At 30.3% G+C, this 27,478-nt stretch overlaps 1 protein-coding gene across 4 annotated transcripts in view; it reads left to right on the top strand.

The window, feature by feature from the left end:
- Nucleotides 1–27,478, top strand: part of sgg (shaggy) — a 128,933-nt gene that overhangs the window by 79,726 nt on the left and 21,729 nt on the right. For all 4 annotated transcript variants that reach the window (XM_067273217.1, XM_067273219.1, XM_067273218.1 and 1 more), the window contains 5 exons: nucleotides 8,418–8,608; nucleotides 13,113–13,196; nucleotides 20,606–20,716; nucleotides 20,787–20,917; nucleotides 20,993–21,099. In XM_067273217.1, the coding sequence (XP_067129318.1) occupies nucleotides 8,418–8,608; nucleotides 13,113–13,196; nucleotides 20,606–20,716; nucleotides 20,787–20,917; nucleotides 20,993–21,099 (624 nt within the window). The remainder of the gene's footprint in view (nucleotides 1–8,417; nucleotides 8,609–13,112; nucleotides 13,197–20,605; nucleotides 20,717–20,786; nucleotides 20,918–20,992; nucleotides 21,100–27,478) is intronic.

Below are 27,478 nucleotides of genomic sequence, written 5' to 3'. Positions count from 1 at the left end.
GATTAATTTTAGTAAAGTGGCAGTAATTTGCAATAGGAAAAAAATAGATAAATTTTCAAAGAAATACATACTGTGTATACATATATTAGATTTTGAGATGAAATGAAAAGTTGAATAAAATTTTTGAATTTAAATTTAATTAAAATTAATTTAATTATACTATTAATTAAGAATTATTTTCTATCCTTGATGTTAAGACAATTTATATCTGTTATGTGTAACAATTATTAATACAGCTGATTATACTAATTTCATGCATATGATCATACTTCATAATAAATATTTCAGAACTTTAAAAAATTTACAAACAAAAAATTCATTTGTGAATTTTTTAAAGTTTCTACTTATATCCCAGCTAAAATTAGTATATTTCAGAACTATGTTTTGAACCATGTTGTATATTTGTATAAAAGTCCATCTAAACTTTATGCATATTTATTAACATTATACAAAAATCCATTTTAATCAAATTATAATACATTCTTTCTTCAAAGTGTGAAGATAAAGATTTATCATTACAAGTTAACTATTTATGTTTACTTGTTTTGCTTTTTTATTTCTTTTTATTTTCTTTTTATCTTTTGCTTTTTGGATGCTAATAATGAATTCATTGGATACTGGAATTCATTGTTTACCTTGCTGGCCAAAAGTTTCTAGAAGACTTGTTTCTCAAGAAGAAATTATTTTTTGAAGTTGAATTTTTTTGGGTTAATTTATTATTATGAAAAAGTCAACAGAATTTTAAAGTGAAATGCATTAGAATTTGATATATATATATATTACATTTTATAGAAAATCAAGTGGACAAAAATTTTTAGAACTGTTTACTTCCCTAGAGATAACAAAATTATTCATACTAAATTAACAATTAATAACTTGTTACACTGCCTTTTTTTTCTCTACATCATTTAACAACCTAGACGGAATTGATCCATAAAGATTTACAATAATATTTTCATTGAAATTATCAGCACAGTGTTGAATTGCACATTTTAACTTCGTTATGAGTGTTAAACTGTCCATGTCTGTATATTTTTTGTTCCATTAAATGCCAAACATTTTCTGTAATGTTCAAGTCAGGAATATGAGCTGGTCAACTAATTATGGAAACTTTATTCGCTTCAAAGTAATGCCTGACTATGACAGCTGTATGGATTGCAGCATTATCTTGTTGCTAAAACCATTTCCTCTTTGGAAAAGAATTTTAAAAAATGATAGAAAGGTTTCAGGTTATTCAGTTACTTCATCGCATTATATTTTCCTTCAATGAAATTGATTATCAATTTTCCTGACTATTTGTGACTCCCAAAATCTGGAGTTACCTCTATGCTGGCATTCTTTACAATGAAATCTTACCATAATTCCTGTGGTTTTCTCAAATAAGATTTAATATTGTCTGGACCAGCATTTCTCAAACTATGGTTGCATTAAAATTTTAATGGATTGTGAAATAATACTACCTTCCGTAGAAATACTTGTAATACTTTTATCACTGAACTAAGAACAGTAGATGCATCCATTATGTACTGAAAACTGTTAAGAACTTTTTTCATATAATTATTACAGTAGAGCATCGATTATCCAAATACCAACATCAGTTAACCGAAAGCATTTCAGTCAGCAAATTCAAATTTCCGCTAGTGCCGTGGCACTGCAATATTTGGCTATGCCTTGGGCTAAGCCAATATTATTTTTGTTGGTGTGCATGTTTTAGCTGGCAGCACTGGCGTGACAATGAGAAGGTACTTACGAATGCCCCAGTATTTGAATGAGACCTTCCCCCATCCTGAGTGGTGAGCTTTGCTTGTTTTGTGTGGTGTTTTTCTGAGGACTGTGTGTCAGGACATGTGTCATGCTGAATAGGAACATTTTTGATACTAGATTAACTTCTAAAATAAAATTTATTTTATTATTTGTTTTATATTTTTCAATATATTTATTTTGTTTGTTCAAAATAAAGAAATAATTTTTAACCATACAATAGCCACAATTATTATTTTAAAAAAATTTTGTTAGGCTTAACATTGATGAAAATTTAATGCGAATCAACATGCAACAGAGAAAATTTTCAACATGGGATAGTTAATATATTTTTTTGTACATGATCAGTTATCCAAACAACACCAGTCCCAAATTGTTTCGGATAATCAATGCGGACTGTATTGTCATTTAGTAATAAACTTAAGATCAGAAAATGTGTGTATACCAAATTGATTTTCTATTTTGATTAACATCAAAATAGAAAATCATTTTATGTAAGATCATAGTCATAAAGCTATTTAAGTTGCAATGGTTTTGAAATATTTCCTTGTTTATTCAAACTTTTAGGTTTATTGTCATACATAACAATAAATTATAAAAAAAATAAATAAATTTTGGCACAAATGGATCAAAAAATAATTATTTTTGTATATATACAAAATGAAATTGACAAAAGCTTCTTACAATCTAAAAGGTATATTTTAAAAAAGGATTTATTAAGTTTAAATTTAAGCAGTCATTAATTTTTCAAAGTAAAAAAGACTCCTAAATAATTTTGTAACAGTCTAGTTTTATTTACAATTGTCAGTCTTACATTTTTTAATAGTTAGTTAAATTTCAGTTTTTATTATTGAAATTTAAGTTATTTGTTACAAATCTAAATTTGCTCAAACCACTCTTAATAGCACATGTAGAAGTTATTATCATTAATGCATAATTATGCTTGTTTCATTATATAGTATACAGTGACTTCAGTTTACTGTGCTTTCTTAAAATATAGAGTTGTGTAAGCAAAAAGTTTGAGAAATGCTGGTCTGGATCATCCAATCTAAAACATTTTTCATTATTAAATATAATTAAATTAAAATTGGAATGTTGTTTGATATGTTTTTTACAAATTTAAGACATTAGTATTTATGGTTATTTTTCAATGGCAGGTCCTCCTCCATTTTTTCACAAGTAGTTAGCCAGAAATCAATGAATAGAGTGCCAGGAAGCATCTAATTTGAGTTGTTGTTTGATACTTTCACTGCTGACAGTATGTCTCTTGCTACTTTGTTGAGAACATGACACTTAATTCGTTGTGCATCTCACTCTTGTATTGTTTTTGGGCTCCCAATACACTTTTCTTTCTTCCAACTTTTGTTATGCAATATATTGAAAATAGTACATGGCTACTTCTTGACTACTAGTGCTATCTTTCTTATGGTGAGTCCTAAAACAGATAACTGGAGAATCTTTTGCCTTATTTCTTTCAACAAAGTCATATTTTAGAACAAAAAAATATTTAATTCAAAGCAAATATATTATATAATAACAATGAAATTAGCATTAAATATAACAGAATAAACAAAAAGTTCCAAGTGTTCTAAAAACTTTTGGCTGGCAGTTTATTATTACTACTTTATAAATAATTTTTCACAAATAATCAAACCACAACATACACAGGGTGAGTCAAAAGTCCCTTGTCCCCTTTTCATTCCAAAAGTACTGAAGATCTATTAATTTTGTTAATGTAGTTACAACAAAGGAAGTTATGTATAGATAATTGGATCAACATTTTTGTTTATCTTAAATTATTTTCAAGGTCACTTATGTCCTATATCATATTATTGAGAGAAAATAGTTTGAACATGTATTAAAATAATGCTTTCCCTGACAATTGTTAACTAAGTTTCAGGATTTAATTAAAGTGAACAAGTAATCAGCATTACATAATTAGTATTCAAGGTATTAATCATTTTTAAAAATTAATTCAAATTTATTAGAGGTAAAAGTGGCTTTGTTTTAAGTGACCTAGAAAATGATTTTAAAGATTGTGAAAAGTTCATTTCATTATCCATACATGACTACTTCAGTATTTTTGGAATGAATAGGATGCAAGGAACTTGACTCAGCCTGTATATAAATACACTTAAATTTTTATCCCAGATAGAAATAAAATAAAAGGGTAAATTGCATATTTAAAACCTTAATAAAATAATTATAATAAAATCTAAAGTGGATTACTGTAATTACACCTTACAAATTTGTTCTTCATAAAATAGTTTTGGATGTTATAAAAATTGATATGAAATGAACTGTCACAACCAAAACCTTTTGAACAGTATTGTACTAAATGGGATACCTGTTCGAGGAATTCAAACGGAGCCAGGCAGATGGATGAAATGGGATATATACAATGCTTAAAATCAAACAGTATTGTTCTAACGGTCCAAGTAGGAAGCCAGTTTAGTTCAGCACCTGAAGCAGGCCTTGGTGAAGGCCAAAAACGTTTGGAAGTTTTGTTTAGTTCAATACTGGTAAAAAGGTTTTGGTTTTGACAGTTCATTTCTCACTCCAGAATTTCTGATTTTGATTAGAAGACTTATTTTAAATTGATGTGATAAAATAAATTTTATGATGTACAATTACAAAAATATATACATGAAAATATTTATGAAAATTTATCCATAAATATTATTATTAATATAATACATTTTTTAATACTATGGGTGCATTTACTTCTGAGCTAATTTTACTGTCAGCATGCTCAACCTGTATGTTTGTATCTGAGCATCATGCTCATTGGCATTTAGTTGTGTGACCTTATTTTTAACAGAATTAGTAAGCTCAGAGTGCTAGCTAGTTTGCTGTTGAGCTTTGTGCTAATTCAATATGGCTGCTCTGCTGAAAAAATTACTTTCTGTACAAAGAAATGAAAATGAAATTACTTTTGGAAAAATATTCAGCAGAAAATATTTTTATTGATAAATTTCAGTTATTTGTTGTATGAAATGTTTACAATGATCTTTTTTTATTATAACATTTAATAGCTTTAGATGATTTTTTTCATAAAAAAAATCAGAGAGTTAATGTGAAAAAAATTAAGTTCAATTCATTGTTTATAATTAAAAGTGAAGTTTACTTTACATGTGTTTGGAATCTTCAAGTATTATGTTCAGAGCATTAAATAAATCGTAAAGAAATGAACGGAATTAATAATAATCCAACTTAACTTAACTTACATAACTTTGTATACTTGAATGAATTTTCACTTATATATGGAAAATGACTTCTCAAGAAATTGTATCATTTGAATACCATTCTCTCATTACAAACTAATATGATGACAAAGTAATACTTATTTCTATTGAAATAAGCTGATGCTTCTTCAGTTGATGTCTTAATAGCCGTATGCTTTTCATCAATACAGTCTCTAATTCCAGGAAAACCAGATTGGGTATAAAGAATTCTGTTATTTTTACATCATCCTACTCTGGCCAAGAGATTTATTCCAAAATGGCCAAAATAATCTCTTGGCCATCCTACTGATGGCCAAGAGATTATTTTTTCATTTTCATTTAACACTAAGAGAGAATTAACTACCTTATTTATATTACATGCAGTCTGTCTAGACATATTAAAATGACCCTTAGAGAAAAGAAAGGGAAAAAAATGTTTTGTATTTAATGTCAATTATTTGTTGATTTTGAACTCAGTTTAGTTACACCATGAAAGAGTAACATCACATCTATTCACTGGGTAAAACAATTGCATTAAATATGTATTATATATATGTATAATATGCTGTTCACTTATATACTGCATCTAATCTCATATATTACTTTGGCAAATCAAGAATCATTCAGGTTTGTTTATACAATGTCTACAGGCAGCATAAAAGCTACTTTTGAGGAGACACAGGTTGTCTTCCAGAGGAAGTAATTTTTCTGTGTCTAAAATTGGGCTTATTTTTTAAAGGAGACTTTCAAAAGATTCTTTTGTAAGTCTAAGGTGCTGTTTAAAATTGGTTGGATTATAAAAAGGTACAGTCTCTTCAATAAAAGTTTCTATCTTTTTTATTTGTCATTACTTTTCTTTTTTCTTCTTTCATTTTATATACAATTATATCCACAATAAGATCATCCTCATCCAATTCGGAATCGAGTAGTTCTGTTTGTAATGTAACATTTAAAATAGCAGCTTTTGACAATATTATTTTCAGGAACCGCCACATTTCTTGTTAGTGTTTGCGTTTACTTTTGAACTGGACATGTAAGCACGAATATACATGATAATGATGTCACTTCCGGTGTTCAGAAGTAGCACTATTAGCTCAGAAGTAAATGCACCCTATATAACACAAATTTATATAGCATTTTTATTTTATAGATTAGATTTATATAGTAATTATTCTGTTATAAATAAATTTCAATTGATATTATATATATATACAGTATATATATTATAGTTTGTCTTGATGAGTTTTTAACATTTTTTATTCCAATTATCCAAATTATAATTTATAATGCTAAATTATCAGAGATTGAAGAAAAGAAATTGCTGCATAACAAATAAAAAAATTACCTTTGGGAAATCAGTCCAATATTTTTTCACTTGAGCAAGACTGACTTGCTTGTTATATATCAGACATGGGCAAATGCGGCTCTTTTTGAGTTATATGCGGCTCTTGCTGAAAGTGTTAATTTCTGCTTTTTATTATTTTTTTTACAATTTTATTTCCACAATTTTGTGAAAATATGTAATTATATATATGTGATATTTAGTAATTTATTTTCAAGTTGGTGCAATAAATTAAATTGACATTTCAAATCTATTCTTTTAAAACAAGTTCTCGACCCAGATGGGGACACCCTATCCTTCCCTGCCTTACCATACTATCTGCCACGACAGTACAGAACTGCAGCTCTCATGCATTTTGCAAAACCTACATTTTGGCTCCCACTGAACTCTTACTTGTCCACCTCTGCTATATACTGATCTTATTTACTATTATGTCAATATATGTTGTGGACAAAGTGATTAATATGGGCATTATGAATAATGACCAACAAAATTGGGCATTGTAATAAATTTCAATAATTTATCACGCTGCGTGCCCTTTTTGGTCATCATTCATAATGCCCGATTAATCACTTTGTCCATAACATATATAATAAGTTTGAAGATATAATTAAATGCTAATAAGATGCTCATTCTGACAACAGTTTGGAATTTATATATATAATGTGTTTTTCTATGAAATTTTTAAATATCTAAGAATAATTATCACTAAATAGCATAAAATATTTTCAATAAAAGATAGGATTGTGCATTAATTCTTAATTTTGATATACCTTTACTGTTTCAACATAGCCCTTTGTCATAGAAATAAAATACAGTGGACAATCTAAAGATTATATATTTAAAATGAAAGGTCATATCACATGATGTCATCAGTCTATTTTAATATAATTTTTTTAAAAATAGATCAAAGTTATAAAAAAATAAAAATATATAGAAATTGATTTTTAAAAATTACATTTGTTCTTAGTGTTTTTAAAAAATAAATAGTATTCATACTGTAATTGAACAATATGAACTTGTAAATTTTGAAAATTTGTAATGAATGATAAAAGTTTAAATAAATTTGTATCATAGAAAAACTTAAACTGACATCATGAAACCCAATACATTTGTAAAGCCAAACAAACATCAGATAACATCAGGCTACCTTTCCACGATTATATATAATTGCAGAAAAGTAGCCCGGCATAACCCGGTGGTTGTTTGGCTTTGTATAGCAAGAATAAGAATTTCATTTTGGACAAATAAATCTTCCAGTCTTCAGATCTTTTAAGTTGAAAATTTTTTAAAATTACTTTTTTTTCTATTTATTTACATGTTTTTCTTCTCATCATCAGACATTCTATGACAAATAATTTTGAAGATTACTATATTTTTAATGTTTTTGTCATATAAATAACTCCAAGTTCATTGACAGCTAACAAGTGAGTCTTGTTTAAGTGACAAAATATTGTACTGGTTTCCAAAAGGTGGTCTTTAATTTGTTATTCAGCAATTTCTTTTCTTCAGTCTCTGCATTATAAATTATAATTTGGATAATTGGAATAAAAAGAATCTTGGATAAAAATGTTAAAACTCGCTAAGAGTAATAAAATGTAGAACAAGTAATATTATTTCTTTGCTTGCCTTAAAAATATTTTCATGTATAATTATTTAAAATTTAAAAAAATCTTAAAATATTTGATGGATCATATTGATGTATAAAATTGCCATATGTTTAAAAAATTAATTCTGTGAAACATTTATTTACTTGCATCATACACAACATTGTTCTCTCAAAGAAAACACAATTAACTTCAATGCATTTAACTTTGTAATCAGTTAATAGTAATAAAATAATGCCATCATCAAATAAACAATATTATATACTACATAGCAAGAATTTTAGTATATAGAAACTTATATTCTTATATAATTTTTATTTTCTCTCACATTAGTTAATAAGATTTTATTATTGAAAGTAAATCCATGTTTGATTAAATAAAATTTATAAAAAATAAATTAATATTTCATTAATTGCATTTTTTTAAATATTTACATTAATTTAATTTTATAATAAGTAGAATTTTCTGTGTATTTATTATCAGGTAAGGATGGAAGTAAGGTTACAACAGTTGTTGCCACTCCTGGACAAGGTCCTGATAGACCACAAGAAGTATCTTATACTGATACCAAAGTTATTGGCAATGGATCTTTTGGAGTTGTATATCAAGCTCGTTTATTGGAAACAGGGGAAATGGTGGCAATTAAGAAAGTATTGCAAGACAAGAGGTTTAAGGTATACTTCTAAAATTTCATTACTTGACATTGAAGTAAATATTAAATAGTAGTAAAAATAAATTTTCACTGTGCACGTTTTTACTACTATTACTTGGTGTGAGTATAAAGTATAACAATAAAACTGTATTAAGAAATATTAAATAATGCAACAATTTTAATGAATTTCATAATTTTGTTATTTGTTAATTAAAATAAATAGCATTATTCTAATTACTGTTATTTTAAAGATTATTATAATAAATTGTGAAATATTTCATTTCATATTAATTTTATCTCATTATCATGAATTATTATTTTGCTTTTTTTCTATTACTTTCACATTATTATATTATTACATTTCATAGCTATAACAACTATAGCTATAACAACTATAGCTATGAAGAACTATTGTTTTCTTCTAAAATAATAATTAGAGCAGAAAATATTACCATACTTGCATGTAAAAACTGTAGTTTCTAAAACAAGAAGTTTCCAAGAACAATTAAGATAAAATATGTACTTTAAACAAAATAATTTATTGAAGAATTTTCTAAAATTTAGTAAAATTAGAAAGACAGATGCTACTGGTATTATTATATATCATACTTTTACATGAAAATATTTTATTATTATGTTTTTTCATATTAGAATATTACTTTTTAAGACTAGGACATTGTTATTTTAGAAGCAACAAGAAATAGTATAATTAGGATTTAATGATAAATCTGATTATAAACTATAATAAATCAGCATTATATGTTTGTGTTAGGCTCAAAGACTGAAATTGCTCATTGAGCAAAAAAAACAGCCATGTGTTGTGGCTAATTCAAAACAGTCATAAAGTGAAATTCGTGTTGTGGCTTTCATGATATTTGTCCATGAGGCATTCTGGTTAGGTTGGTTAGGTTACTTGGTTTCTTTTCAACAACATGTAATCATTTGTGAAAATCTGTTGCAGTGCTCAATATGTAATGTTTTCTAACAACTAATTTACTAAAAATAATTACTTTGTCAGGAACTTTTATTAATAAATCAGTCTTTTTTATGAGAATCAAGAATGTTTCAGAGTTATTTATTTTTACAAGAACTATTACCGTGACATTTTGAGTTGCATTTTATGTTCTTTAAGAGAGATTTGCATTTTTTATCAATACGGTATCTTTTACAGTGACACATTATAAATTCTTGCTTACTTCCAGATGTTAACATGGATGCTGAGCAAAGTGTGAAATTGAGGGTACGTCCTGAATGTTCATAAAGTTACTGTCAGAAATTGAAAATTCATTAGGAGCATAAAGTTGATCAAGAAGACCCTTGTTTCTTAACTGATAGAGACATGATGGATTAATGCTCATAACAACAGCTAAAACATTTCTGGGAGCTGTACGTCCCCAATCAACATCAGGCACTATAACTAAAACATTTGAACCAATTTCAACCTGTCTCAGTAACCTAACCTAACCAGAATACATCATCATCAAATATCATGAAAGCCATGACACAAATTTTGCTTTGTGGTAGTTTTGAGTTAGCCACAATGCATCGTGGTTGTTTTTACAAATGCTATGACACAAATTTCACTTTGTGGTCGTGTTTTTTTTTTTTTATTTTCTTTCTTTGCTCAATGAGCGATTTCAGTCTTTGAGCCTAACATTTGCATTACTTTTTAAAATGATTGTATGTAATCCATGTGGATTATATAAATAAAAATGTAATCAATATTTCTTAAAGTACATATTAAAATTGTTTTCCATTAAAATATTCATACTATTAAAAACTTTATTAAAAAATGGAAGATTTCTATAAATTGAAGTTTTTGTTTTTATGAAAGAGTTAAATTTTTGAAATTACTTAATAATAATTATAAGAATTTGATACAGATTTATTTATCAAACTATTCCTGCAAAGAAAATAAATAAATAAAAAGAAAAAATAAAGAACAGTCTACAATATATGTATAATAATTGGACTATGTCAGAAAAAAAAATTTACATTAGATAAGAAAATACTGTAATCAGTCATAATAGTTATACAGTTGTAATCATTTTTATGATACTAATAGTCCTATGCTATAATAAACAATGACAAGAGTCATTGTTATTGGCAATGCATCTTTTGGATTATTGTTATTCAGAATGACACTCATTCAGGATAACAACAGTTCAAAGTAAACCATGCTATGTCAATTCACTACATCATTTAAGTCTTTGAATCCCATGATGTATATATAAACTTTACCAACTGTCTTTTCTTTGCATTCCCATTGTTGTTTGATTTTTCTTTTTTATTTATCTGAATATTCATACAATTAATTTCATTTTATATATTTATATTTTCTTTAAAGTTCTAAAGTTAGAACGTAATAATCATTTTAAAAGTCTTATAATAATATGCTTTTCTATTCATTACATTATACTTCTAATTTAACTTATCAGACTAGCCAAGAAAGTCATTCTTCAAAGAATTATGTGATGTGTGTCTGGACAAATTTTCTGTGTGTTTAAAGTTTGATGATCTTTCTTGATTTTAAATGTAGATCTGTTGTAATTTTAGAAAGTTAGGTAGTATATTTTATATAAATTTAAATAAAATAAACTATGATAACTCAATGACTATTAGGCTAAGATCATATCTGGCTATCTTACTTCAAGTCATGGTTAATTTAGAGAGAAAAGGCAGTGCAAATAATAATATTTCATGTATATTGATCATCTGTATTAATAAGTTATAAATAATATGAAAGAATATTAGCCATTTATGAGATTTCTAGCTATACAGAAACCATATGGAATAAAGCTATGTATTGGATGAGGCATAGTAATAAGTAAGGCATACTGATAAGAAGAATGCATCAAGTTATGTGAAGAACTACTGAATTTTATATTACCTATTAAATTTATTTATATCTCAAATTTCGTAAACTTATTATGTTAACTAAAATTTATAGGGAATGATTTATAGTATACCTGAAACCTTAATGAAAGCTGTTATTAAAATATAAACAAATTAGTTAGATTATGACAATTTGATATAAAGAAAAGAATAAAAATTCTTACTAATATTTGTATAATATCAATATTTAAAATAATTCATAAGACAACAATACTATTAATTTTTTAATAAAATTATCTAAAACTTGAAGTCATAAAAAGCTATTTATTGTCTTCAAAACACAAAACCAAAATTATCTGAACTATAGATTGTAGATTTAGTTAAAATATATATGCACTTCAAGCCTTATTAATAAAATAAAAATAAAAAACATGCACATGTGTGCACACAGTATATAAATAATTTATGAGCGAGATATATATATATATACAATTGACTCCGCATAAGTCGACACCCCAAGGGGAAGTGGAAATGTGTCAAGTTATCCGATGTGTTGACTAAAGCAAAGTTGGAAAAAAACCCACAAAACTACAGTTAATAAAATACAATAGTGCTTTATACAGTAGCATAGACTTACAAAACATTGTGTTCTCCATTTACAATTATTCTGTAGATGATAAACTGAAAAATTCGTTTAGTGTTGTTTGTTTTGAGCACTTAACTGTCTCGACTTTCTTTTTCAGTAATCATGAACACCTTGAAAACATCATCTTCACAATTGTCAATTGTTGGCAAGTAACATCTGAGGTTAATGCCTCTAGCGCAGCGATTCTCAACCTTTTTCGATTCACCGCCCCCTTTGTTCCATAAAGTTACACCCAATGCCCCCTAACTCATTTTCTCTTATGTGAGAAAGGATTGAGAATATTCTTAGGAAAACTTTTCTATGAATCTCACACTTTGTGCCCTTACCGTACATTGTTCTCAACATCTGGAAACCATTAAACGCAATGTTTTTTCTTATTCGTTTAACAGAGGAAAGGGAACAGCTGTCAGTGACCCCAACTTTTGCTTTTGGTCATCGTTCAGTACCCTGCCTCCAGCGCCCCCTAGATTTACTCACCGCCCATAAGGGGGCATTATCGCCCACTTTAAGAAACGCTGCTCTAGCGTGAGAAAATAAAAAATTGGATTCTGGTGTGACGTTGATGTAGATTGTATATTTTCTTTTTGTTTATTTGTTATTATTTTACACACAAAAATTCATAAAATGTTAAGACATTTTTATTAATATGTATATATATTAATAATATTAATGTATTATTATATTATTAAATATATTAATTATATATTAATAAATAAATTGACTCCCCCCTCCTGAAAAAAATGAGTTTGCATCACACGTGTGGAGTGAATTCATTTTTTCAGGAGGGGTGTCGACTTATCGGAGTGTGGGACGGCAAAAGTATGTAGACTTATCCAGTGCTGTCGAGTAAAGCAGAGTTTTCTAACATTAATGCCTATGTAAGTCGGCCGGGACCACAGAAAAGTGACTACTTAACCGAGGGTGTCGAGTTATCTGGGTGTCAACTTATCGCGATTTGACTGTATATGCAGTAACAAATATATCAGTATTATTAACATCAAATTTTAGAACAATTTTTTTATTTTCAAAAATATTTTTGTTTTAGAACCGTGAACTTCAAATTATGAGAAGGTTGGACCATTGTAACATAGTAAAATTGAAATACTTCTTTTATTCCAGTGGTGAAAAAGTAAGTACTGTACCTTAGTTTATGAATGATATGATTTGTTATAGTTTTTTTTTTTTTTTTTAAGAAAACTTTTTTAGTTTTAAAAATTCTTATTTCTTTATTTAGTAAAATTACTTAAATGTTCAAAGCTTTATAAATTTCATGTACAGTATATAAATATTAAAGATTGGAATAAAATTTTCAAATAAATCTGTCTCAAGAAATTTGTAATGTTTTTGAACATATAGATAGCATTACTTTGAATACTATTTCAAATCTCAAATGAAATTTATATTGTAGTATTTGATTTTGTATATTGTACATTTAATTTTTCCGTATCAATTTCTAACGATTGAATGGTTTGAAATATCTTGTCCCCCTTTATCTAGATCCTTCTTTTTATATGTAAATTCATTATGTACAGTCCTTATTACAGACTTGAAGCTGTATGTTACTCAAAAGGAGCTCTGAAGTATTTAAAGAAATAGAGTATGATAGCAGTCTGAGATGTCCATCCAAACTTGTTATATTTATATGAGGTCTGTTCAAAAAATAAGCAAACTTTACTTTTTTAATTTTTATTCTTCAAATTACAGATCCTTGTCCCCTTCAAAGTATTCCCCTCCCCTATTCACACACTTATCTCTGCAGTGTTTCCACTTTGCAAAGCAGTCCTAGTAAGCTTCTTTCTGAATGTCCTTTAATGCTTGTGATGAATTTGTTTTGATGTCATAAATTGTGTCAAAACAGCATCCTTTCAGCACAGATTTTAATTTTGGAAACAAGAAAAATTAAGCTTGGTCTGGTGAGTTTCTAGCAAGGCTGAGAGAGGACAGTCATTTGATTTTTGGCACAAAACTGGTGAATTGGCAAGGCTGAGAAAGCAGGCACATTGTCATGATGAAGAAACCACGAGTTATCTCACCACAGCTCTGGTTTCTTTTTTCAAATTTTTCACCCAGCTGTTTCAAAACACCTGTGTAATACTGACAGTTGACTGTTTGACTTTGAGACAAAAATTCAAGTGCACAACTCCATTGAAATTGCAAAAAACAGTGATCATCACTTGACATTGAATTGAGACTGTCATGCTTTATTTGGGCATGGAGATTTTTTGCCAACTGATGATTGAACTTTTGTCTCAATGTCATAGCCATAAACCCAACTCTAGTCACTTGTTATGATACTTTGCATAAATGTTTCATCATCATTGGCTTGTTGAAGGATTTTCAGGCAAATGTCCACTCGATTTTCCTTTTTCAGTTCAGTCAAACAAGGAACAAATTTTGCTGCAACTTGATGTATGTTCAATTTTTCTGTTAAAATATCATGGCACAACTTTATTTAGATTCCAACCTCTTCTGCAAGTTCTCTGACTGTCAGACAACAATTTGCACACACCAGTTCCTTGATTTTCTGAATGTCAGTGTCATCAGTTGAAGATCATCTTCAACTAATTGATGACCACTTTTGAATTGGGTAAACTATTCATAACACTACATATGACCTAGAGCATCGTCTCTGTAGGCTTGATTCAAAAGTTGAAATGTTTTTGTTAAAAGTTTTTTCCAGTTTCACAGAAAACTTCACAAAAATCACCACAAACATTGAACACCTTTCACTCAAAAAACAATGCTGCGAGAATGAAACAAGATGTCAACAATCCAAAAAAGTAGTTTACTCAGAAGGTTATCACGAACATAATGTTGCCAACTTCATGACACTACGACACTTCATTTCTGCCCAATTGAAAAAGTTTGGTTATTTTTTGAACAGACCCCGTATAGCCTGTACTATTAATATACTAATACAGATTTATCTTTGCCGTAATGCATCACAGCAACTCCCCAAGATTCATGAGACATGCTATAATATACTTACTTATTGATACTCTATATGTTTTTCTTAGAAATATTTTAATAGATTTATTTTCTTAATAATAACTGGTGAAAAATAACAACTGTTTATGTACACTATTTAACAAAATTTACTCACCAAGGAGGTATTGGAAATGAATAATTAAGTCTTGGCTTTTTGTGTGTACAAAACCCATGAAATATGTATGTAAATGTGAAAATCCTAAAATATGCACAAAGTACAATATATGTTTCAAAAAATAATTTTTTTTTTATTTGTTGTTAGCCTCGATTTATGCATTTGGAGTAAGGTTGCTAAGCATCCTGTATTTTGCTTCTCAATTTGATGCTCCACAGCACACATTAGTATATCTAAAAACTTTAAAAATAGTTTTTGTTTCTTATTTTTAAAAAGGTTTTTATGAGCAATGCTACTTGATCAATCATATATTCATTTTCAAATCATCAAAGAGATTGGTTTTTATCAGTAAATTATTTTCTGTATATTCAAGCTTGATGAAAACTGTAGAGGGGGGGTCTTTTTGTGATTTTATGAATTCTTGCACAATTTTGCTAGTGAAATAAATTAGTTTTATTTGCAAAAATGATTTGATTAGTGGTGAATGAAAGCCCTGGTTTTTTGTTTATTGGAATTTGAAAAAATTGTAGACCTGTAAATTCCCACTAACATTTGTCTTTCCTTAATCTTTGAAAAGATAGATGAAAGACAAGACCAGATATGAAAACCTTAGGGGCAGGTGGAGGAGGCCCTGATTAACTATATCTGAACTTCTGATGCAAACCTGAAGTCATGTTATTCAATTCAAAAATTTTTCCCTGAAAGGTGTTAGATAGATGACCAACATTACTCTATTGTTAAAGGAAAAATATGATGTACAGGGGCAGGCCATTACTAATTTGAGGTGGAGAGCATATACAGGGTTCCTACGCACCTGGGAAGTCAGGGAAAGTCAGGGATTTTCATTAGTTTTGGAAAAAGTCATGGAAAATCAGGGAATTTGTCAAAAATTGTCAAAAAGTCAGGGAACTTGTCTCCTTAACTGCCTTGTTGATTTCGTTTGCTGAATATGGCTGACTAAGCGTAGCCATCTGCAGGCGGCAAGAAGTAATGCCGCAATCTTTAATAAGAAAATATACCAGAATCCGTTTTTAATCTGAAATGGCTCTTTTCACCGTTCCAAAGCCATATAATTTTACAGTTTTGGATTAATAACAGGATAAACTACTATTATGTAATAGTGTTTAATTTTTAATTTTAATAATTAAGCGATTATAAAAAGATGAATTTGTTAATTAGAATAAAAAATAACTAATTAAAAATTAGTTTACAAACTTTTAAAACTTGAAATCGTAATTTATTAGATTGTTCACTTCAAAATAGCTAAATAGATCAGTAAAAATCCGTGATTTAATTGTTTTTCATGTTTAAAACATTACTATACAACATAAAAAATTATAAATAGCTACCCGACATTTACAGTAAAATGCTGGCCGACTAGTAGTTTTTTACATTTGTTGTTACAACTTTCCTCGAAAAGAACTGTACTGCAAGCGTATTTTTCCCCCTCTGCCGTTAATTTCCGCAACTTCGATACATAGTTTAATAATTAGTTTAACAGAAATGATGTTGGGTAACAAATATCCACTGATTTTGGCAAATTTAGGCATCATACTTGTAATAGATATACTGTAGTTATCGTTTTGAAAATCAACTAGGTAATCCGATAGTTTAACCAATGTTAACTTGCTTATAATTAATTATAAATTTAAAAAGCTAGTAAATTTTTAAAAAATTAACTAAATTACTAAAAAATTAAAATAAATTTGATTATCTTTTGTGCGAAACAACAACAAAACAATTTTTATAGTTATGTTGCAAAAGAAAAAGATTTGTAGTTACGATTCTATGCGCCGAACTTCTATATTTTATTAACATATAATTGTAATTTCGTTTGATGTTTATTTCTGTACACTCAAACCTGTTTTTGTGCGGTATATGAAAATTTCAATCAAATTGGAACATAATTGACTTCTGTAAAATTTTTTAAAACTTTATTGGATGTTTTCTATGACATCAAGTTTTTTCATTTTTTATTCAGTAAAATTTTTTTTTTCTTGCCTTTTTTTCGGTGGTATTTTAATAGCATAAAAATCAGAAATATTGTGTTAAATGTAGACTGCAGGTGCGAAATTTCACGCCTTGTTAAATGAAAGAATAACACTTCCTGCAGCTATATTTATCAAATAAAAGTATTTTTTAACTATTACTTTTAACTTTTTATATAGTTTTTCTGTAAAACCACTTTTTGGGAGGGTGTTTATTTCGCAGGAATTATTTTCCGGCAAATTTTTTTAATGTTAGATTCGTATTTAAGTGGAAATAATTAATATAAAAAATAAACTTTTTGGAGGATTTTTTCCACCCATTAGAGATTGCAGAAAAAGGCCCAAGGAGTTAAAAAAGCAATTCCTAGTTATTTCTTACGATTTTGAGTTATTTTCCACGTGAGACTTTTTTTATGCGGTCCCCATTCACTGCATAAAAAAATACTTTTTGTATTGTGAAAACTATTTTTTATAGCTACTTTTGAAGTTTCCTGCAATTGTTTTTTTTTATGCGTTTTCTTTTATGTGGCCCCTATCCACCGCACAGAAACAGGTTTGAGTGTATTTATTTTATTTAATTTAAATTCTATACATTTTAAAAATCCTAATTTTCGTAATACTATGATGTCATAGGAATACAAGTCACAAGTCTCACTAAAATAGAAAAACATAAAAAAATTAAATTATTAGATGAAAAAAAGGAACGAGTAAAACTTTTTTTATAGAAACTTGAGAAATAGTCAAGACAGTGCAGCTCTCAAGATCGATCATTTGGATTGGAGTTGAATTTTCCATTGTTTGAAAAGACAATTTTTAAGTACAGTACAGTACAGTACTATTTGTATATCAAAGAATACTGTTTGTTGATTTTATGCTATCTTGTATTTACTAGATTTACATACAAATAATATTGATAAATGATGATAAAACAAAAAGCTCATGTTTCATTTGTAAATTGCTTATTTTTTCATTACATTGAAGTTGTGAATTCTATCATACATTTTTCTACAGGATGTATGCATACTGTATTTTTTTAATGTGGCAGTCTTTGAAACATACAACTAGGCAAAAAGAGCGATAGATATACTCGATGTTCGCAGTAAATAAAATGCTGTTTTATTATGTTGATATTTCACACTGTAAGAAATGTGAGGGTCAGGGAATTTGGACGAAGTTGGTCAGGGAAAATCAGGGAATTCAAAACAAAAATTTGAGTAGGAACCCTGCATATACTTTAACCTATTCGATGTTGAAATTTTTCTCTGTTACCTGTGACGCCATGTTGAATTTTCGTCAATGTCAAATCTAACAAAAAATTTTTTTAAAATAATAATCATGTTTACTGTGTCGTAAAAAATTATTTTTTTTATGTTGCACAAACAAAATAAATATATTGAAAATATAAAAACAAAATAAATTATAATTTAAAAGTTTGTTTTAATATAAAAATTGTGACGCATAGCGACATTTAGTATCAAAAACGTTTCAATGCAAACACAAAAATATTCGGGATTGCCCACGCAGGTCAATGAGATAATGAGGTCAACAGGAAAATTTTTCGGATCAACACAAGACAGGTTAAATTAAATAAATTAAAAATATGATTAAAAATTGCAGTTTGGCATTGTGATGATGTCACAATAAATAATTGCTTATTATAATTAATTTAGTTTATAAATGGTATAATCTGAATTTAAGTAAATCGCCACTTTTAATGCCAAATTATTCATCAGATTCCATTATATTAATATTGTTTTTAGACCTGAAGTGAATTTCAATAAATACTTAAAAATCAGGAATAAAAAGTATAATTTTTGTATAATAAGATGTAAAATTTGAGATCAAATATAGTAGGGGAACCAGAAAGTAATGTTTTTTTACATTAAAATCAAACAAATAAATTTTTAATTTGGTTTTTATTTTTAATCAATGATGTAATCACTCTCGTTATCAACAACCTTTTGCCATCTAGTGTGCAAATTTTCAATGCTGGATCGATAAAAATCAATTGGTGTTTGAACAAAATGTCTGGAGATGGCATTTTGGATATCATCAAAATTTTCAAATTTTTTTTCACATAAAGTGTTGTAGCGATTGGAATAAATGAAAATCCGATGGTACAATGATGGGTGAGGCAGTACCTCTCACCCCAATTCATTAATTTTTTCTAGGGTTCATCTTGCACAGTGCAGTCATGCATTATCGTGTTGCATAATAACACCTTTTCTGCTGACAATCGCTTGACACTTTTAAATTAAAGATTGATATACTTGATTCAATTGTTCACAGTAAAGGTCTGCATTCACAGTTTGTCCAGGTTTCAGTACTTCAAAATGAATGATTCTGCAAATACTCCACCAAACACACAAAAGTGCTTTTTTGGGATGTAAACTTGGCTTAGCAGTACAGCATGGCGATTTATTCGGAGAGAGTCACTGCTTTTGTGTTTTGGATTATCATAGAGGACCCATTTTTCAACTTCAGTGATCAAGTGATCAAAAAAACGCTTCTATATTGTGCCATTGAAGCAATAAGTTGCATGTGGTGGATCAGTTAGCTTTGTTTTCTTTGGACAGATTATGTGGGACCCAAACACCTGCTCTGCATACTTTACCAATCTGCTGCAAATGTTCTTGGATGGTCAAGGAAAGTCCGTTAAGGGTATTTGACAGTTCCTTCATTGTCTGACATGGATTTGCTTCCACTTCTGCCCTTAACACATCATTGTCTAAAGTTGTTGGTCTTCCTGATCAGTACGAGTCGTAAAGATCAAAATTACCAGATGTGAACTTAGAAAACCACCTTTGGCATTTATGCACTTGGATAAACATCACAAATGTTTTTGGTAGCAACTGTTGTGTTACTACGCTTGTGAAACTCAAAAAGCATACAATGCCAGATATGTACTGTACCTCTTCCGGTATTTGGCTGGCCATTTCACCCAAAATTGCAAAAAAAAAATTTAAGATTTAATTATTTACAAGTAAACAAGTCACTTTAACCTTAAAATGTCCTTTGCACAGCTTTGAGGTACACAATGGGCTGATAAAAGACAAACAAGTATTGACATGTGCAGAAACAACATGACTTTCTGGTTTACCTAATAATAATAATACCAACTTTATGAAACATAATAACTAATAAATAATTTAACAATTTTATTTTATACAAATTCAAAACAATATTAGTTTACAAAATTAATACAAATACAATATTAGTTTAAGGTTTGTAAGATTAATTTTTCTCATTGCATATTTTAGTGTAGATAGAGTAGTTGAATAGAAATTAAAATATGAATACACTATTCATATTTGTAAATTTTTGTTTTTATTTTATTTTGTTAATTTTCATAAATTTGTTAGTTTCTATTAACTAACAGCTTCTGTTAAAATTTAATTATTATCAATTAAAAATTATTAAAATTTTGGTAATATATTTAACTTATAGAAAGATGAAGTTTATTTGAATCTGGTATTGGAGTTTATTCCTGAAACTGTGTACAGAGTAGCTAGGCATTATAGCAAGTCAAAACAAACCATACCGACATCTTTTATAAAGGTACATATTGTTGCTGTTAATTCTTTTATGAAATTATAGATGAAATTTACATGTTTTATTGATGTTTCAGTTATACATGTACCAACTATTCCGAAGTCTAGCTTACATTCATTCCTTAGGAATTTGCCATCGTGACATTAAACCACAAAATCTTCTTTTAGATCCTGAATCAGGTGTATTAAAATTATGTGACTTTGGAAGGTAAATATTACATTTCTGTAAAATATATTGTTGTAGGTAACTTAAATTTTAATTAAATTTGAATATTCTTTATAGTGCAAAACACTTAGTTAGGGGAGAACCCAATGTGTCATATATTTGTTCGCGTTATTACCGTGCTCCAGAATTGATATTTGGTGCTACGGATTATACAACAATGATTGGTAAGTAGTTAAAATTATTATAATTATTTATTTATTATTAAATATCTTTTGAATTGATGAAGTAAAAACATAAGACAAGGGTGTAGCCAGGGAGCTGCAGCCCAGGGCTATGACCCCATAAATCTTAAAAAAAATTACAAAAATTTACATTATAAAAAAAATAATAATAATTAAAAACTAAATTCAAATCCTGGCAAAGCAAAAGAATGTCATTCTCTGGTACCAGTTGAAACATTTTACTGTGGTAGTATATTATCTCAGTCAAGCTAGGAGTTTGGGCAAAACTTGGATCTTAATTTAATGTAATATCTTTGTCTTCTAGTCACTTCCTTTTCAGAATGCTTAAGTAATTTTCAAGTAAGTGTATTCATATCCATTAACATTAGGATTTAAAGAGGCACAAGGTAACAGTAACAGTTCTGGAAAATATTACATACAATATTCCATATGGGTAGCTCAGAAAAATATACATACATACAAGAAAGAGATCGGCCATCCATAAAGTGTTTAGCCAGCAGAAAAGAGGGTAAGGGGAAGAAGGAGGGAGAGGAGATAGACAGTAGAGAAAGGTAAGATCCCTCTGAACGGCATACATAAGACTACAGTACTGTCTCTGTTTGATGTTGGCGTGCAGTTTTTAGGCTGCAAGGCCGTTGTTCCCCGAAGGGTCTTAAAGAAAACCTGAGTGTAGCGAACACCAATAATTGAGTGCCACCACAAATAGCTTACTGCAGAAGTTAGTGCTGAGTGGCTGTTAGTAGGAAGACTTATATCTACTTAATACTAATAAAACTGAATGTGATCGTGAATCTTAATAGTACTTAACAGCCAGACAGACACTGCAAAAGCAAATGAACACAATGAAAAACTAGATGAGACAAACGAGCAAGATGCAAATATTTTTATTTATTTATTTTTTGTGTATTTATTATTTTTTTAAACGTTAGCTTACTGACTAACTAAACTAACATATCATAACCTAGGAAGAACCTAACCAGATGACTAAAGCTAACAAACCCTAATCTAATTTAACCTAACCAGAAACCAAGCTAAGAGCCCCTAATCTAACTTAGGACTAACTTAAACTAACCGAATTTAGACTGAAAAAGATGGAAAATAAAAATTAAAATACAAAGTCAAAAGCAGCTATATACCAACAGTTGAAACAAAGCAAGGGAAAGCTCCCTGAGTAAGTGCTCTCAAGAGCCCCACTAAGGGATATGAATGCGAGTAGATGATGGAACATTGTACATGTGTGAATGAGTTGGTGTGGGTTGCAAGTTGTACCCTTCAAGAATAGCAGCTCTCATTAAATTATCTCTAATGTGATTATATCTATTGCAGCAAAAAACTTAAGTGAAGTGGTGTTTGGTCCTCCTGAATACCACAATTGCATTGTGGATTGTCCCCAAGGTTAAACCTATGCAAGTACAGTAGAGCGTCGAAAAGTGGAACCAATTGGGAACTGGGGTCCTTCCAGTTAATGATTTGTTCCAGTTTCCGACTTTGTACGAAAAAATACATTAACCTGTCCGATGTTCAAATTTTTCTCCATTGCGTATCGCTTCCTGTTGAATTTTCCTCCGTTGCGTGTCGCTTTGCATTGAATTTTCATCGATTTTAAGCCTAACGAAAATTTTTATAATAATCATCGAGGCTATCGTATCGTTAAAAATTATTTCTGCATTTTGTACAAACAAAATAAATATATTAGAGAATATAAAAAACATGAAAATTATACTTTAGAAGTAAATTTAGTATGAAAAACATTCGATTCAGCACGACACAGTCCGACTGAAAATCGTTCCACTTTCCAGCCATTCCACTTACCGACGTTCCACTTATCGACGCTCTACTGTATTGCTTAAAGTTGCTGTGTCCTGTAAGTAGCTGAGTGAGGGTGTAACTAGGATAAAAGTGGTGAAGAATCACAGTAGTGTCAACCTTGGGGATGAAAGTGTAGGTGAGCCTACCAGTGGTGTCATGGTCCCAGCTGTCTTGCCAGAGAATGAAGATTTGCTTCTTGACGTGATTGTTGATGTATGAGGTAGGAATGTAACTGAAAGTACTAGTGACTGAAGACTTTGCACCTTGTTTGACAAGACAGTCAGCAGCCTCGTTGCGGAGAACTCTTGCATGACCTGGGACCCATTGGAAAGCTAGGCTAATGTTGTTGTCTGTCTGAAAAATATAGTCAAATTAATTAACTATTTGTGATACTTAAAAATTAACCACAGTTGATATTAAATAAGCTACTATCTCTCTCTCTTCAAATAACGGGTCTATTAGTATTTTAATGAGTGATACAATATAACGGTTTGGATAACAAACACATCCATCAACATTCTTTTGCTGCTCCTCTCTTCTCAGGCAGAATGGCACCCATGTGACTGAACTACTATAGTATTCATTCACCTGAGAAATAGTTTCACATTCAGTTAGTCATAACTCACTTATTATGATCTATAGAATGAAATGGTTTGGATGATTGCATTATCATATCAGACACTACCTTTATATCAAAATTCATCAAAATCAGTGGGGAGATATAGGTATGATACTTCTCATTAGTGAGTATGCACAAGGAATTAGTTTTAGAGAAGAAGAAAGAGTTTGAGATGGAAGTTATAGAAAGATTTTCTGAGAATCCAAGACTGCTATTTAAGATTTTTCCAATTCACAAATTTTTTAAAGTGATGTGAAGTTTTTTAACTGAATACCTAAACCTAAAGTAGGAACTTTGGCTATGCTTGGTTTCCTTTATAGAGCAACTGAATAGATCATTTCAATATCAACTAAGCCAAAGTTCTGTTTTTGAAAGAAAAACAGAATAAATACAAAGATAGCAACAACTGAAAACATGATTTCCTAGAGAACATGAAACATGCTAATCACTTTAAAATAATAATAAAACAAGTCTATACTACTGAACTACCCACCTGTAATTTAAAAATCCAATATGGAATTTTTGTCTGCCTAACTTGTCCTACCAAAACAAAATCCTACCTACATCCTTGAATATGATTTTGCTTATTAAAATATGAAGTTTTTATATTTAGTAGATTTTGATTTGTGTGTTAAATATATTTTTACTTTATAGCATGCATTTTGAATTTTAAGTTTAAATTTTTATTTTTTCAGAATAGTAAGCTATCCAAAAATAAACAAAGCATTAAATATATTTAGAAAGCATTGCTTAATTAAAGTTTAAAACCTAAATATTCAATGTAAAACTTTGATTCAGTAATCCATAAAACCATAGTGTACAAGGTCATTTGATTATTTATGTGCATTCGCTGTTTTTAATTATAAAATTGCAATATTAAACAGTAAAACTTAAACAATGGGAGAAACAATATGAAATTTATCTTGAAACAATTCAAAGTTCCTGTAAATGAATCTTTAATATTTCAATAATTTTTCTTTCTATGGGATATTGAAAATACATTTTTTTAAAATACAGTCAAACCTGTTTTTATGCGGTGGATAGGGACCGCATAAAAAAAATGCACGAAACTTCACGAGTGGCTATAAAAAATAGTTTTCACAACACAATTAAAAAAATATTTTTTTATGCGGTAAATAGGGACCGCATAAAAAAAGTCTCACATAGAAAATAACTCAAAACCGTACGAAATAGAATTTATTGACAACAGATGTCAGCATTAGACTGCATCGTCTCGTCTATCGTCTGTTTTACATATTTTTGTCCAGGTGGTGTTTTGTTGACTTAAAAAATAAATTATTTCATTTTTTGCATATTCATGCAATAATATTACTATAATAAGTTCATTTATGCTATAATAAGTTTATTTAGCTATAATAAGTCAACGTGAGACATGACAAATCTCACGAGACTAGTCGCCAACTATACCGCACAAATAAAAAATTGCACAAAAAAAGACCGCATAAAAACAAGTTTGACTGAATAAATATATATATATATATTTAAAGATATCACTGTTTAACAATTAACAATTTCATTTCTGTGTAATGACTTCTGCAAGCTGGATGAATTAAAACAAAAAATACATTTTTAGTATTGATAAGTGTTAAAATGCTGACTGATTTTTGTAACTGCTACTACTACTACTGTAAAAGTTTAGAAGGCCGGTACCTATGGCTTAGCCTTAGAAGAGAAGTGAGAAGAGGAAGAGGGGGGAGGGAAGATGGGGCAAGGATGATAGAAAAGTGTGAAGAGAGGGCCGTGAGCGGTAAGTACCGGGCAGAGATAAGAATGCCAAGATAAGCTTTTACAAAACGTGGGCCTAGGCCCACAGAGAACAGTGTGGGTGCTCCAAATTGGAGGTGACAGATGAAACCCGACAATTACAGTACACTTAACTAAAACAAGAACAAAATGCTCCTTCGAAGGAGAGGTAGCACACAAACACCAACTCGGAGTGGACGAAAAACACCACGAAGCAAACGCCGTTACATGGAATTCCGAGTAAAGCACAGGTGGCAGATGAACATAAACTGACGAACCACTGTCTTCGGGGACCCTGAGTACCATGTAGGACTTACTACAGGTTCAGGGGTACAAGAAAGGTCGCGTGATGGACATTCCCCAGATGAGAACATAACATCCCCAATGTGGGGGAACAGAGCCCGATAGTGAAGAGGCGCCCAACAGAACACTCGGTCCTGATAAACCAAACACAATGAGATAGCCTTTAAGAAGCCGAACGTGGGTGCAAAGACGAACACCCGGTGAGAGCCCCAGGGCTCGACATAACAGAACAATACCACGACAATACACGAAAAGCAAGCATTCGCGACAACCTTTGCTGACAAGTTCCCATCTTGGGAAGGTCCTGGGTGCCGTATCGGACTTACAACCGGCACAGGATTACAAAAAGCCGCATGTAGATCTATGTGGCAGGATCAGAGGAGGGACGCCTACTGGAGCGCTGGTTAGTACTAGGATGAAAGTTCGGAGATGTGATCCCTGTGTTGTAGATGAAGGTCTTGAAGGCAGTTGTTGTTTTCTTGTTGAAGAGAAAGTCCTTATTCTGACAGGGCCAATGGAACCCTTGGGAGTACATGACACTTTTCAGCTGGACACGGTGGGTAGAGTACACTGGGCAGTGGAACAGTATATGTTCTGGTGTTTCTTTCCCCTTCTTGCAATCACACATTCCGTTGCCTTTGTTCAAGAAACGTTTAAGGTAGTGTTTAAAGCCGCCATGCCCAGTGATGAACTGCGTTGTATGGAAGTCAGGAGTGTAGTGGTTCGCTTTGTTCCTCTCTTCGATGGTTGGGAAAAAGTCAAAAGTGCTCCTTCCCGTAGAACCAGTGGCCCACCTTTCTTGCCACCTACTGATAGTGAATTCGTGGAGCTGAGCTTTGACCCAGCTGAGTGGGACGAAGGAGAAGGTAGGTTCCGCTATATTACAGATGGCCTTCTTTGCTAAGAAGTCCGCTTTGTCGTTTCCTAGTACTCCGGAATGTCCCTTGGTCCAATGGAAAGAGATGTTAATGTTTTTCTTTGCCAGCAAGTTGGTCATAAGCGTGATGTCCTTAATAAGTTTTAGATTTGTGTTTAGTGCCTGGATCTGATGGAGCGCCACCTTACTGTCGCTAACCAAGGCTATCTTTTCCTTGGCTCCTTGTTTAACTGTCCTCTGGACGTATTTCAATGCGTTGGAGATTGCCAGGCTCTCGGCTTGATTGATCGTACAGAATGGACTTAATTTGAAATACGCCTGATGGATCACCCTACTGTTGTTGTTGAGGTGCACAAAGGCAGCCCCTACACCCATTGGGCCTTTCGACCCATCCGTGTAGATAGTGGTGCAAGTCTTCTCACGAATCCCAGAGTTAATGTCCACCACTGGGGGCACGGTGGCGGGGTGCACTAGACTGTAATCATTATATTTATCGATACCATTTTTGAGAATGTTTTCAGCTATGGTTTTAATCCGAGGCGGAGTAGTATTGCAGGTGACCAGGTGAGAAGGGAAGTGCTTGAGTTGGAATAACCAGTATCTACCAGCCGCCTTGAGGTCGAGAGGGACGGTGTTGGCTATCACTTGCAGCCCACTGGTCGGGGCCGTCCGATAGGCCCGACACACAGTAATGAGACAGCAGTGTTGAATTGTTTGGAGTTTTTTTACTGATTTGTTGCCTACGGGTAGCATATCCCCAAACCTTGGCGCCATACAATTTTGTAACTGCTGCTGACTAGACAGCCATTACCTGTATTATGCTGTACTCATAAGGAGGATGAAACATTACATCTGAGAATAAAGATTTAAATAATGGCCTTTTTCATTCATTAAAGATTTTAACAAATGCCTTCTTCATCAAGAAAACATTCCAGACAAAATTTATTATTATTTAAATAAAGTTAGAATCATATGTTAAAAATAAAATA

Source organism: Centruroides vittatus, unplaced genomic scaffold (assembly GCF_030686945.1).
Source record: "Centruroides vittatus isolate TY-2023 unplaced genomic scaffold, ASM3068694v2 contig_466, whole genome shotgun sequence".
NCBI classification, from domain to species: Eukaryota; Metazoa; Arthropoda; class Arachnida; order Scorpiones; family Buthidae; genus Centruroides; species Centruroides vittatus.
Note: the sequence above shows the minus strand (reverse complement) of the source record. Positions and strands in the feature narration are given on the sequence as shown.